This window comes from Harmonia axyridis, chromosome 7 (assembly GCF_914767665.1).
Source record: "Harmonia axyridis chromosome 7, icHarAxyr1.1, whole genome shotgun sequence".
Classification (NCBI taxonomy): Eukaryota; Metazoa; Arthropoda; class Insecta; order Coleoptera; family Coccinellidae; genus Harmonia; species Harmonia axyridis.
The window spans coordinates 31,313,979-31,327,380 of record NC_059507.1 but is presented as its reverse complement, the minus strand read 5'-3'; the positions used below and the strand labels follow the sequence as shown (position 1 = coordinate 31,327,380).

Below are 13,402 nucleotides of genomic sequence, written 5' to 3'. Positions count from 1 at the left end.
TTTCATCGGTATGCAATAATTACAAAAATTTCGAAATTCATCATCGAAATAATTGAGATACTATTGAAAAATTGTCCAAGTATCAAAGTGATATAAAACAAAAACTATAAATTTCTTTTGTAAAAAAAAGAGTATTTCTCACAGTAACTCTAGATAGTTTTGAAATTCAGTAAGCAATGAAGAATACGCTACTTTTCATATCAGTTGTAGGTAAAATTAGATCTCATATAATATGTTAGAAAAGTTATATGGTCTTCAATAGCCACATGAAGGAACGAGCGCTCAAAAGCTTCAGACACGAAGTCAAAATTTTCCTTAAATATTTTAATTTTACCTTTTGAAATTCATTCGCCGAACTCTTGAGCAAGAAGCATCATTGGGGAAAAAAAACGAATAAATAAGTTTCAATTCTTTAATTGAACTCAAATGGTACAATAAGAAAATTTTCATGAGTGAAATGGAAAATTCAACTGCTGCTGAAAGCAAAACTTTAACCATGTCAATGAAATGTTAAGTACACTAATTACATTCAGATGTACGGCAGTGCTGGGAAGAATCATACGACACGGTTTTTCCGAGGCTCAGCTCGACAAATTGAGCGATACCTGATTTTTTGAGACAAACACTTAACTACCCTAAACTTCACATGGAAGTATTATACATTTTCGAAATTTCAATATATACGAATATATCTTAGCAAGCTCATTATTCTCATTCGGCAATTTTCAGAGTTCGAAGAACACAGAAATGCTCACCAAATCACACAAAAAATAGTCTGCCAGCCTGAGATGTCTTAAACTTCGAAGGAAATTATTTTTTGTTTATTCGAGATTGATGTTATCCTCCTCATCAGTGGCAATTTAAGTTAATAGTCTTGGTCATGAAAATTCAGAATTTATAGAGAATAGGAAAAATAGTGTATTTACAGATTCGAATCTTGGCTGGAATCTGCTAAAAGTTATCTCACTTTTGTAACAACTCTAATGAGATTCCACTAAAGCCTGAACACTCAATTGGTTTAATTTCATCCAATAATATACCCAATAATAATTGTAACTCGAATTATGCAAATTGCTTGTAATCATTTGTCAAGATGAAACTAAACATAGTCATTATTATTATAGATTATGACACTCCAGAAAAATGTCCATTCAATTTCAAAAAATTCAGAAAACGTGCAAATTTTCAATAGGCGTCCCAAAGTCTCAAAGCCTTCTTGATTCTTTACAAGGTGTTCCAATTTCAAGGGCCTATAAGGAATATGATAATTGAGATTACAATATTATTCTCTACTAAGCAAAATTATTTTTGCAACCTAAGTACTTTCCATTTGAGATGATTTTCCCTATTTTTCTTCTAGATTAGGTTTTCAATTCTGAACGACTTTCTGTTCCACCTGTTGCATTATTCCAAATAGGTAATATCAATAAAACAATGGATATGCGAGTAGTCCTTATTTTGTTCATTGAACTCTCAATAAGTATTTTCACAATCTCAAAGAATGGGAATGTAGAAATATCGTGCAACTTTGAATTTATTCAATTCAAGAGATTTTCTTGATTTATTTTGTAAGTGGAGTCAAAATCATAAAATCTATTTCATAAAAATATCTTAGAATTGATGAAAAGGTTACAAGATGGGTAGAAGAAAATTACTTCACACACAACTTTAATCAAGAAGATCTCAATTAACTCAGGAGTTATTGAATTGGAAGATACGGACTACGAATTCTTCAATTTTCAAACTATTTTATTGATAATTGGAAATTTATTTGCAACAGTGTAACAGTTGAAACAGAAAGAATTGAATATCTAATCATTCAAAGAAAAATAAATAATTTTTTTTTGCATTCCCTGTTATTCCGGAAGTACTTTGGTGGCAAAACTATTTGAACATAGAAAATATCGAATAATATCATAATCCCCATTTTCAGAAATCAAATAGGCTCAGAAACGTCTATAACGTGACGAACCTGGGACACCCTTTATAATTTGGAATTTCTATAAGTGGAAAATCATTCAGATATCTAATTCATAAATGCATAAATATTTTTGGGTTCTTCAACTTTGAGCTGCTCGCATTATTTCAAAGACATCAACTTCGTAAAATCCATCAATTAATTCATTAATTATTCATGTCAGTGTACAGGATATTCCACCCCCATCAGAAAAACATTATGGGATTACAATCGCCAAATTTGTAGAAAATTGAGCGAAATTGTTGATGGGAAACCCTGTAGAATTATATAGGTAGGTATACATCTTCAACTACAACATCCAACACTATTATTTTCGATTTACATCTTATCAACCTTATAAACATTTATCGAATTAATATTTCTTACTTTTCAACTTCAAGATGAATAATATAAACATTATCATATTGTTATTATGAATGAAAACTTATGTTGAAATTCCATTTATTTATATATGTAAGTTTTTCGACAAAAATCTGTGATTCGAATGATTATTATTAAAAATGACATCCTTGTTCCTCTTTGGAATTGTAAAATGTATCATAAAGAATATAACTATTTTTTTCAAAGTTATATCAAACTATATGGGTATTAGTTTTGTCAATGTGCAAGTATATAATATTCTGTCAAGAAAAATTGTTAAAGGTCAATCTTCCATATGAGTCTCATTTTTTTGTTTTAGATGGTCCACAGAAGCAGCTATGTGTAGGTTGCATAAAATTGCTCCTTTTACATAGTATGAATACACAAAATGAATCAGTTCCATAATATAACCTAATTGGTTTGAAATTTACCATTTATTTTTTTTTATGGAATTCAAATGTTAGGTAACAATAGTAATAATATTCAAGATCACATTCAATTCAAATTACTCTCAACTATATAGATATAATATATTACTCTGTATTAATAATGTTATTTACATTTACACAACTACAGTTTCGTATTCTACAATTTCATTATCATTTTTCGTAGCGCTCAACTAAGAATATCATACAAAAAGTGGAAAAATTTGTTTTAAAATTTCTGTTCGTTGAAATCACTGGTTCTCTTTGTACCAACAATGAAAGCAATTTTCATTTCAATTTATGAGCAAATAATTATTCAAATTATTGAATCATTCAAAATTCAATATTCGACGGGTTTTAAATAGATTCATTTTAAATGAAAGAAAGTAGTAGCTACAATAAATAAAATCATTAATTCATAGCTGATTGTAAAAAATCAATCGATGACTAGCTTTGTTCTCGTTTGTTTTTTATGTTCATTAAAATATGGATACAAAACTGTCGTAAATGAAGAACTATGGCAATTCTGATTCTTTTGAGTCTCTGCATATTGTTTCGAAATGCCCAATGGAAGACTTCAAAAACAGGAAATCCACCAGTAATCTCAAAGAACCGCTCTCATAAGTAACGAAAATATTTAGACACAAACAACATGCTATCATACATTTACAGCGATACAATTTAAAACACATAAACATTGTTCTGTGCGTTTTGTCAACAATTATTTTGTCAGTGAAGCAAATCTCAGGTTTTGAACATTTTCTGTTGAAAATTGTCCACTTATATACAAATTGCGATATGTTATGTAGGAAATATTTACATAAAAATAAAAGATATTTAAATATAAAATATAAGAAATCATTAGAAACGAAAATAAATAAACGCTATTCTTTCTATTCGAGTTTTAAAGCCATGAGCAAAAATATCAGACTTACATATTTTACAAGAAATTATTCGACTTTTTCTGTTACTTGTTAACTATGCCGAAATGTTCTGAAATGTTTCAAATTCACCATATTTCGATATATTTGATTCGAAAAGAATAAAATTATTTGTTGGAATTTTGGGCGAATGACAATTGTGAGGATCCGACGGATTAGTTGTGAATTCATTCGAGTCGTGCTTTATAGCTTGTTTTCCAAATCTCGGCCAATGTTACGGCTGAATGAAAACGATGGAAAATACAAAGGGGCAGTGTGAAACGTTGTACGATAGCCCAGGCCAAGAAGCCATAAAATTCCAACTGAACAGGATTAGCCTCCACTTTTTGTATCTCGAAGGTATAGATAATCCACATCGTCACGTTACATATCAGTAGGAATGTTACGACTTGTCTTCCAGGTTTAGAGCGATCATGTTCTGGGAGATGAACTCTACGTCTTGAGACATCAGCGATGAATAATAACTGCAATACCACCTGAAAATTTTTATATTATAAAATATGTTATAGTAAGTCATAAGCATCGCACAATTGTTTGTAATCATTAATTAATCATTTAGTTAATTTTGTTTATTTTAATATCTTTTATCCCGACTATCCTAAGCCTCCAAAGCCATAAAACTAATCATTCTGCTTATTTGAACCTCATTTTTTGTATCGCATGAAGAGGAAACCTATCAGCAGTCCCTGCAGGGGCGCCAATTTTAAGGGAAGCAGGGTCAGTTACAGATAGGTATTAAAATGTACCTTTATAACTTTCGTAGAATGAATATCTTATCATAGGTAATAGATGAATATCGTATTATAGTTAATAGATGAATATCTTATTATAGGTAATAGATGAATATCTTATTATAGGTAATAGATGAATATCTTATTATAGGTAATAGGTATTGGAATGTAAATTATATAAATATTATGATCTATGTATATGTACATTTTTCTTTCATGATTCAATGAACAAGAATAATTGCTTCAAATTCAAAAATCAAGCATTCGACGTCGTACATAAACTATATTCCTCTTTTTATAATGATTAGCAACGTTAGAGAGAAAGAGATACGCTAATTGATGTTCGTAGGAGAATACATGTTGTCGTATTCAAAAATCTTACATACGGAACTCCTAGAATTGGAATACGGAACAGGGGTAGAGTAAAAACTCATTTTCTTTATCTTTGAAATTTCTTTTCCGAAACGTCTCAGATCATTGGTTCAGTAAAAAAAATTGAGATTTAGTTTAATTTTATTTTTGTCAAAAATAGATTATTTAGATTTTATATTCGAATTGATGATCTGCTGACTCTGAAAGCTTTTGATCATTTTTTTATGGTATTTAAGGCATGTTAGGAATCAAAGCAGTCTCTTCCAAAACAGTAACTTCAGTAGCTTCATCAGTGATAACCCATTCCGGGTGGTGTTTTCGATTGTGAACTAAACCGGCCTAATCATTGGTACATGCATTTAGTGCGGCTTTGTCTTCTGAACCCAGACACTTTTCTTTCATTGATTATAAATCTTAATTTCATTCTACTCAGGAAAAGCAACACTGCTCATCTGCCTATGATAATTTTCAAACCAAAGAAACCACATCATAGAGATGTTAGGTGTATATGGCAGGTACCACTGTTATCTTACTGAAGATTCCATCATGCTGCAACCGTAGACGTGGCGGCCATTTAGCTGATATTGTTTCCCATCGTTAATGACATACCTTCCTTTTCACAATGAACAACATCCATTGATTTCTCTTGAAATATGCTCGTTTTTTTATCAAAATGAAATTGCTTATTGGAAAACCCTTAAGTAGGGATTCATTAAACATTATAAAATGTAAAATATACTCACTTGAACTACAGACAAGCATCCGGTGATCATGACTAACATATTGGGTTCTTTCGTAAAAGCATTGAGATGTCCAGCTATTATACCAAAGACTGCATACAGGAAGAGTCCAAAGGCTGATACACGTAAAAGTATGTCATTGAGGTCCGTCTGTTCTTCCGTCTTGAATTTCAGATTCTGGACCCTGTAATCGAGTTCGGATTCCTTCAACCTCATCCTTTTAGCGATGTGTAATGAATGGTGATAGTGTGAGATGAGGCAAAAAGCATGAAATCAAGCAAATAAATTGAGTGAAGAAGCTGAATGTAATAACTAAGAAAAAAGATGAACATAAATACATAAATAAGGCAAGAGATTCACAGGCAAATCTAACTATGTACTGAGAATTCTCAGCTATCTACTTCTGCAAATATCTATTGGAATTAATAGGCTTTTTGACAATTTTTCGAAACAACCCAAATTATGCTGTGATGTTTATTGATTACATAGAAAATGAACATTTCAAATCATTATGAAATAATTAAAATTTGAATAGGCTACCAAATCGTCATCATTCATATACACGAGCTCATATTCAATTCTGCCCGTCCGTCCCTGAACCGGACGAGCCTTATATTTCAGGGACAACAGGTCCGACCGAAATACTATTCTGCATGTATGTTAATAATAGCAATTTCAAGTCATTTGCAAAATTTCATGCTCGTCATCCAAATCATATTAAATTCGAAAGAATTCCTAACGAAAAATAAGAAAATGACATGAAATCAGTAACTTTTCATACCACATATATACAGTTAGGTATGTGGTATGTAAGGGCGCATGAGAAACGCCAAATCAGTGATGTTGTCGAATTTTTCTAATTTTATTCTGTCAAATAGCCTATTCTCAACTTCAGTAAAATTGTTTTGTTCATGTTGAATTACTTGTTACATCATGATTGTATTAACAAATTATACAAAAATAAATAATAAGCAAGATTTTCAGTGTATTGAAAAAAACCTAGAAAACTAATTTTTTTTAAAATATTCATTACTTCAGTAACTACACACACAAGACAATGATATCTTTGAATTTTCTTATAATTCTAATGGTTTCACAATGCACTAAATATTTTCTAGGAACATGCAAACGTGTAGAGATAATTGTTATAAAAAAAAAACGGAAATTTTTGTGATAAACATGTTAGGTATTGAAAATTTCAACCAGTAGCTTCTGCTTTAACCCTAAATTTTCATTGATGAAATTCAATTGGAATGTTAATGAGTAAATATAAACTAATCTCTTTGAATTCTTAATCTTCCACCAAGATTGGCAAGATTCCACCAATTATTTTTTGTGGAATATAGTTAATATTCTTATCATGAACTGAATAACTACAAAAATCGAAAAACCTAACCTACATAGAACTAAGACAAGTAGAAATTTTAAATTCTATATTGATCCAAACTCAGGATGGAACTACTCACCTTATAAAACCTATAATGATCGCTATTATGCTGAGCGCCATAAGTGCACAGTGCGATACATCTGCTAAGTAAATGGCTAGAAGACTGAATCTCTCCTGGTGGATCAGCACAAAGAAGAGTATGAGACAAATAAGGGAGCCGACGAGCAGAAGGAGCCCAAAGAAGAGTCCTTTAGAAGCTCCAACACAGTCGACCCTACCATGCTGTTGGGCGTGGGCTAAAGCTGCAGCTCTACGGGACAACATTATTTCCAGCCTGTGTTCTAAATCTTCCTCAGTAACGTATCTGTGGGAAAATATGTGTTTTAGGAGAGATTAATGTAAATCCTTTAAATTATTGTACTTGTGCAATACAACCGAAACAAAAACAGCTGCGAAATTGAATCAGTACAATTTATATCAATGTTGTCACTCATTTGGGTATCTCATAAATAAGATCTGAAATGTTTTCATCCTGAATGTGTGCTGAACATTAGCGTAGACTTATAGCTAACCACACAGAAAGTTACACTATGTGAAATACCAAGAACTAGCTTGAAATCATTACTCATCAAAATTTTTAGGCAACGCCATCTTCAAAAACAAGAAATTCATCTGAATAACTAAGAAAGGAAAGTTAGGTAACACTAACTGACAAAGAAACTACAACATCCAGAAGAAGCTCTTTAATTTTTCGTTTTTTTTTCGGTTTGGAAAAACATATATAGTATAGGAAGGAGTAAATGATTGAATGTGGAGAAAAAACTCGTGAAGGTTTTTTCATGTAAACAATTTTGTTACTCAAATATTGTAGTCGTTTTTTGCAAGTTTTTGAAATTTTACAACGAACCAGCTGTTCGAGGAGATTCAAAGTTGATGCCTAGAGCACGTGTACGCGGAATTTATCGCTAGCGAGATTGTCATTTCGAGAAATCGCTATACATACAAACAGAAATCCAGCTACTGTTATAAGATGTTTTTCAGCGTGGTTTATAATGCCCAAAATCGAAGAAAAGTAGGAACTGGACGTCGAAGGGGCACAAATGAAGTTCAATATGGACGTCTAAGACTCATGGCCATTAGAGACCGATTTGCGACAACTCGATCTTTGGCTGATGAGTAGTTAGGAGAACAAGGCCATCCTATAACTGTCCAAACGGTTTGCCGCCGTTTAAGGTTTTTTGGACTTCAGCATTATCGACCCCATCTTGTGTTACCTTTGACGGTTGAGCATCACCGGCAACGATTATCTACAGTGGTACAGAGAACGTCAACATTGGAATATGGAATGGCATTAGGTCGTCTGTTCTGAGGAATCTCGATTCTCCTTGGGTCCACATGATGGTCGAAGAAGGGTTAGATGACGTCGGGAAGAAAGACGTGAACCTCAGTTTGATGTTGAGCGTCATGTACACCGGCCAGTAGGCTTTATGGTATAGAGTGCTATTGCACATACAAGTAGGTCTTTATTTAACATGCCAGCGCTGCGATATCTTCAAGAAATGGTGGAGCCATATGTTCTCCCTTACCTTACCCGGCTCGAGAATCCAATATTTCAGCAAGATAATGCCCGACTTCATATTGCCAGAGTTAGTTTAAACTTTTTCCAAGCGACCCATTTGAATATTTTGCCATGGGCACCCAGATCCCTTGATCTTTCGCCCAAAGAGCATGTTTGGAACATCATGGGTAGAAGGCTTGGAAATTTACTCCAGCCCCCACGGACTTTGGCGGCACTGAGATATGATTTACAGGTAGCTTGGGATAGTAACCCTCAAGGAGAAATAGACCATCTTATTGGATCAATGCCGAGACGTATTGGGGAGTGTATAGATAATCGCGGTGGACAAACACATCATTAACAAATTCAATGAAAAATTGTAAACCCTTCGTTTTTTTCTCCAGTACTATACTTTCTATGTTTTACCAAAAAAAATTCAGTTCCTTCTGGGTGCTGCAGTTTCTTTGTCAGTTAGAATATATGGCTTATGACATGATTTTCTTGATTCCTTTTTTTTCCATTAATTTTTATTCAAGATAAATAATTGGAGCTATTTCATCAAAAGATACAAAAATAAAAACTGTATGTTTTGTTGGCGTTCCAAAAAGCCAATTGTTTTACAGTATCCTTCTAGAAATAGTTATAGGGTGAAACCTGAACAATTTAAGACCGTTAATGGTCTTTGTGATTTTCTCCAAAATAATTTTTCTTAAAAACTGTTCATGTAATTTTAAGTTTGTGACAGATGACATGATGACAACATCGTTTTGAAAACAATTATAAAATTCTATCAGGAACTCCGGTAGAATACTATGTTCACTCTTCATGAAAGTATAATTACTTACTTGGGATTTCGTCCAATATGCTTCCACATGACATAAATAACAGCAGCTCCAATAAGGGAGTATTCGATGATAAATGGGAATAGATATGGAGCAGAATCATTCACAATAGTTCCCATTATGTTCAAACGTCCACAAGTATTATCAGTTATGTTCATTGTGGAGTTCAAGGACACTAGAGCCTGAGGGTAAAGATCGCTCAACCTCTCCGAAAAATTCAAGGATTTGGTGTTATCTTCAGCCACTGAAATTATGCAATATAGTTAAAATAATGCAAGAAACAATCATAAAAGAAGAACAATACAAAAGCGATAATGTCTACCATTGAAGAATAAAGAACTAAAAATAGCAAAAGATACTTCTCCTAATGAGAGACAGTAAATATTTCGAAAACACAAATTGAGTCAAAAACGCAACATTAACCATGCATCAACTCAAAGAATCATGGTTTCCAAAGCGTACTACCAGACATCTTCTTCTACAACCAACCTTTGGCAAAGCGATCTAAAGACATAAAGTCGATGAAATCATTGCGCATCGTAGTTGTAGGTGTAGTAGCTGCCGTTGTCATAGCTCTCCATGCTTTAGTCGTAGTTCTTGTAAGCATTGGCATTGGCAAAGGAGTAGTGGTCGTAGTTGTCGTTGTTGTAGTTGTAGTAGTTGGCATAAACGTTTGAAAAAATTTATGAACAGTTCTTGGAACAGCTTGGGTAGTTGTTGTTATGTAACCTTCATATATAGGAAATAAGGAACGAAATTAATGAAAAAAATTTGTTGAGATTGAGTCGTCTGAAGACACATACAACTGTACTACAAACAAGTACCATAACTTCCTTTAACGTATTTTATAGAACTATTTTACAAATATCTTTCTTCAGATAGACTTTTATTGGCATCAAATGATGACCTAAAGACGAATATGACGATTGGAAACTAACTTTAACTCCTTTTATAGGAGATTCTATTCGTTTGAGTCATGCAGCTAAGGATATTTCTGTACTAAGTAACTATATCGTGATGACAGTATCATTTGTAGACTAGAATTATTTGATCTAAACTTACGTCTTGTTGTTGTAGTTGGTATAGTTGTAGGTACACTTCTCAAGGTGGTAGCAGCTGTGCGTAGACTATTCGATATAAACGTTTTCACTGTTGGTGTTGAGATACCAGTAGATGTTGCTATGGAGGAGAGTGTAGGAATGATTTTGTCAGGTTGAACTAAGTGTGTACCAAGAACAGAGTTGGCATTTCTCATTGTATGTAGGCGTATGCTCTCTGAAAACAAAATTTAATTGACAAACTTCCATTTACTTCTCAGCCTTTAATCCAACTTCAACCAAAAGATAGACCCTTTCAGGAAATCTATCCAATATTACCTTATTGCTTTATTAGTGAAGCAAACATAAGTAATAAAATAAGCTTGCTTGAAATAAAAATGCATTTGAGAACCACACGTGAAGGAGATATTGTAAAACAATTGCATTTGCAAGGAAAGTTATATGATTCAGTTTCTTTGAAGCTCTGCTGTGATAAGTACATCATATAAATGATGGCCTCAGCGAGTAATATTGACCATGTCTTTCTCAAGAGTTGCGTGGATTATCTGAGGGATTGGAGATGTTTTAATAAATCCTCGACTGACTTTAAATCTTTGTATAAGAACTGCAAAGACTAAAATTTGGATATCGTGGTAGCGACTGAATGTACTCGTACAAAGAGATCATCTGACCTGGAAACATATCCTGAAGATGTCTGTGCTGAAGAATGATATTGCTGAAACAATTTGAAAATTGGCAATGCTATATTCTTTGGCATGAAGATTTCCGAATTGGACTCCAATTCATCACTGCTAATAGGGCGCTAGCTACACTTAATTGTCTTTAGTCAATCGAAGCATTTTTTTTGACTGAACTATAAGCGAAAAATGGAAATACATATATCAAAAAGCGTTGAATACTACAAGCAATACATCAAATGATCTTTATCTATTATTTTAGGTCGCAAATCTCGAATATAATTAATTTGTTCTTTGTAAACTAATGCCTTCATTCGCAACCAAATTGAAAAATCCAAAATATTGAAATCGCTACTTCTCGGTGATCAAGCGAACTTACTACCACAGAATCAACATGCCAAGGTATACTTTGTAGAGACCATCAGATATCTCGAGAAAAAACAACGAAATTGGTAGAGAATTCTCGCCAAAAGTTTAACTTCAAGAACCAAAGCGAAGAGGCTGAAAAGGGGAACCAGAAACGGAAGTATGGACACACTTCAAGAATATTTATTTATCGACTTGTATTTCAAGCCTGAAAACTTACCTGCTATTGGAGAATAACTGGATGGAAAGGTGGAATTGAACATTTTCCGATGATACAACGTCACTTCTTTGATGTACTCTAGCACGAGAGTTCTAATCCAAACACATATATTGGTTGCAACAACATGCATCAAACCGAAACGTGCTATCACCTTGAACCGATGTATGTTGAGCTGAAATAAACCATTTTGAAAAATTATATTGTTTTATTGTATTACGGGAGAAGGTAGTATATCAAGCACATGAAAATATCAGAAACTCACTCTCGAATTCATGAAGATGAAGTACATTTGCATGAAGGTGAAGATCATTTGAAGAACAGGATTAACACCCTTCAAAATCATATAGCATGGCGAAGTGAAAGGAATCTCGAAAAATGTTCCAAATTCCAGTCCGTTGTATATCATGGTCGCCAACCCGAAAGCTGAAAAGAAACAATGCTATGAGAAAAATATCCAGCAATTCAAACTCTTCGAAAGTTATTTTTTTGGTGCACCACGTGTAGTATAGAAAAATGTTAAGAGAAACTTTGTTCCAGTATTAAAATTTTTGGTTGTCTGTAGTTTTGTCGTAAATGCCACCGATTTTTAATGAATTCGAAGGTCTTTGAAAAACCTAATAACTTCGAAATGAATTAATTATTTTCATGAGATTTCAAAAATCAATACTAGAAGAACGGAGGTAAGTACTGATACTGACTTTTTAATAATCATTGAAAACTCTACTTGGTGCTCAAAATGAGGCGATTCATTGATGACTTAAACAGACGTTAATATCGGGCTTATTCCAAATGGCACACCCTGTATTTTTTTCTCATTTACTAGAGAATTTTCCGAAGAAAATTAATATTATAAGTTACAGGGTATGCCATTTAGCATGAGATCGATATTAACACTTAAATAAGTCATCAAGGAATCGTTTCAATCAGAGCACCCGAAAGCTTCTGACTCCTACAAAGCAAGGGTCTCCTAAAGATCTGCTAGCCTGGAACTTTCTCAAATGCTGAGGACACCCCCAAATCTACTCACACTCACATTATACGCATTAAATTAGTGAACAAAAATCTATCGAAAGGCGAAGTCTCATTGCAGCTACCTTTCAAAGGTTAGGAATTAATATTTCGTAAAATCGATATCTTCTCGAAAATCAAAACTGAAAAGAAAAGCACTCACCAATCGCTCCTATTCTCAAGAAGAAACTGCCATGGCTATGATCATTCTGGGTGGTTTTCCTTTTCCTCTTACATTTCGCTACTGTGCCCAGCTCTAAATCTACAGAAGCTGGTGGTACAGGAGTTACTGCCAAGGGTGCTGTTGGAAGTTGTGGCTGTGGCGGAGGAACAGGAGGTTGACAAGAAGGTGCTGTCTGTTCCTGAGAGACAACAGGCACGTCATTTTGTACACTCAGTTCGGTCACAGGGACTGGCAGACCTGAGTCCACTACCCCTTCTGAGTTGCGACGATAAGTGCCCTAACCCCACAAAACCAAAAATAAGACTGTTGATGGAAACTCAAAGTGATGTGGTGAGTCAGCATGTTGTTAGTGCGTGTGCGTGGAAGTTTATTCTTTAGGTAAATGAGTGAAAGAGAAGAGTTTGAGGCAGTTGCTTTCAAAACGGTAGTTTTCTCAATTTATACATAACTATTGAGGATAAAACCATAAGGAGTCTTGCATTCGATATCATCGTAGCTATTGTAGTGTCTACTCAACAGATGGCGTTATGAGTTTCGCGCCACACTTACTTCGAC

The 13,402-nt window shown here is 33.6% G+C and overlaps 1 protein-coding gene across 10 annotated transcripts in view; it reads right to left on the bottom strand.

Annotated features, from left to right (window-relative positions):
- Positions 1 to 398: 398 nt before the first annotated feature.
- Positions 399 to 13,402, bottom strand: part of LOC123683888 (proton channel OtopLc) — a 50,739-nt gene continuing 37,735 nt past the window's right edge. For 6 of the 10 annotated variants that reach the window (XM_045622877.1, XM_045622872.1, XM_045622876.1 and 3 more), the window contains 9 exons: positions 12,827 to 13,124; positions 11,918 to 12,078; positions 11,656 to 11,827; positions 10,397 to 10,609; positions 9,824 to 10,063; positions 9,338 to 9,578; positions 7,014 to 7,298; positions 5,551 to 5,764; positions 399 to 4,180 (listed from right to left, as the gene is read on the bottom strand). In XM_045622877.1, coding sequence (XP_045478833.1) covers positions 3,872 to 4,180; positions 5,551 to 5,764; positions 7,014 to 7,298; positions 9,338 to 9,578; positions 9,824 to 10,063; positions 10,397 to 10,609; positions 11,656 to 11,827; positions 11,918 to 12,078; positions 12,827 to 13,124 — 2,133 coding nt within the window. In that variant the 3' untranslated portion in view covers positions 399 to 3,871. The remainder of the gene's footprint in view (positions 4,181 to 5,550; positions 5,765 to 7,013; positions 7,299 to 9,337; positions 9,579 to 9,823; positions 10,064 to 10,396; positions 10,610 to 11,655; positions 11,828 to 11,917; positions 12,079 to 12,826; positions 13,125 to 13,402) is intronic. The other 4 variants (XM_045622873.1, XM_045622882.1, XM_045622878.1 and 1 more) reach the window with 3 other exon arrangements.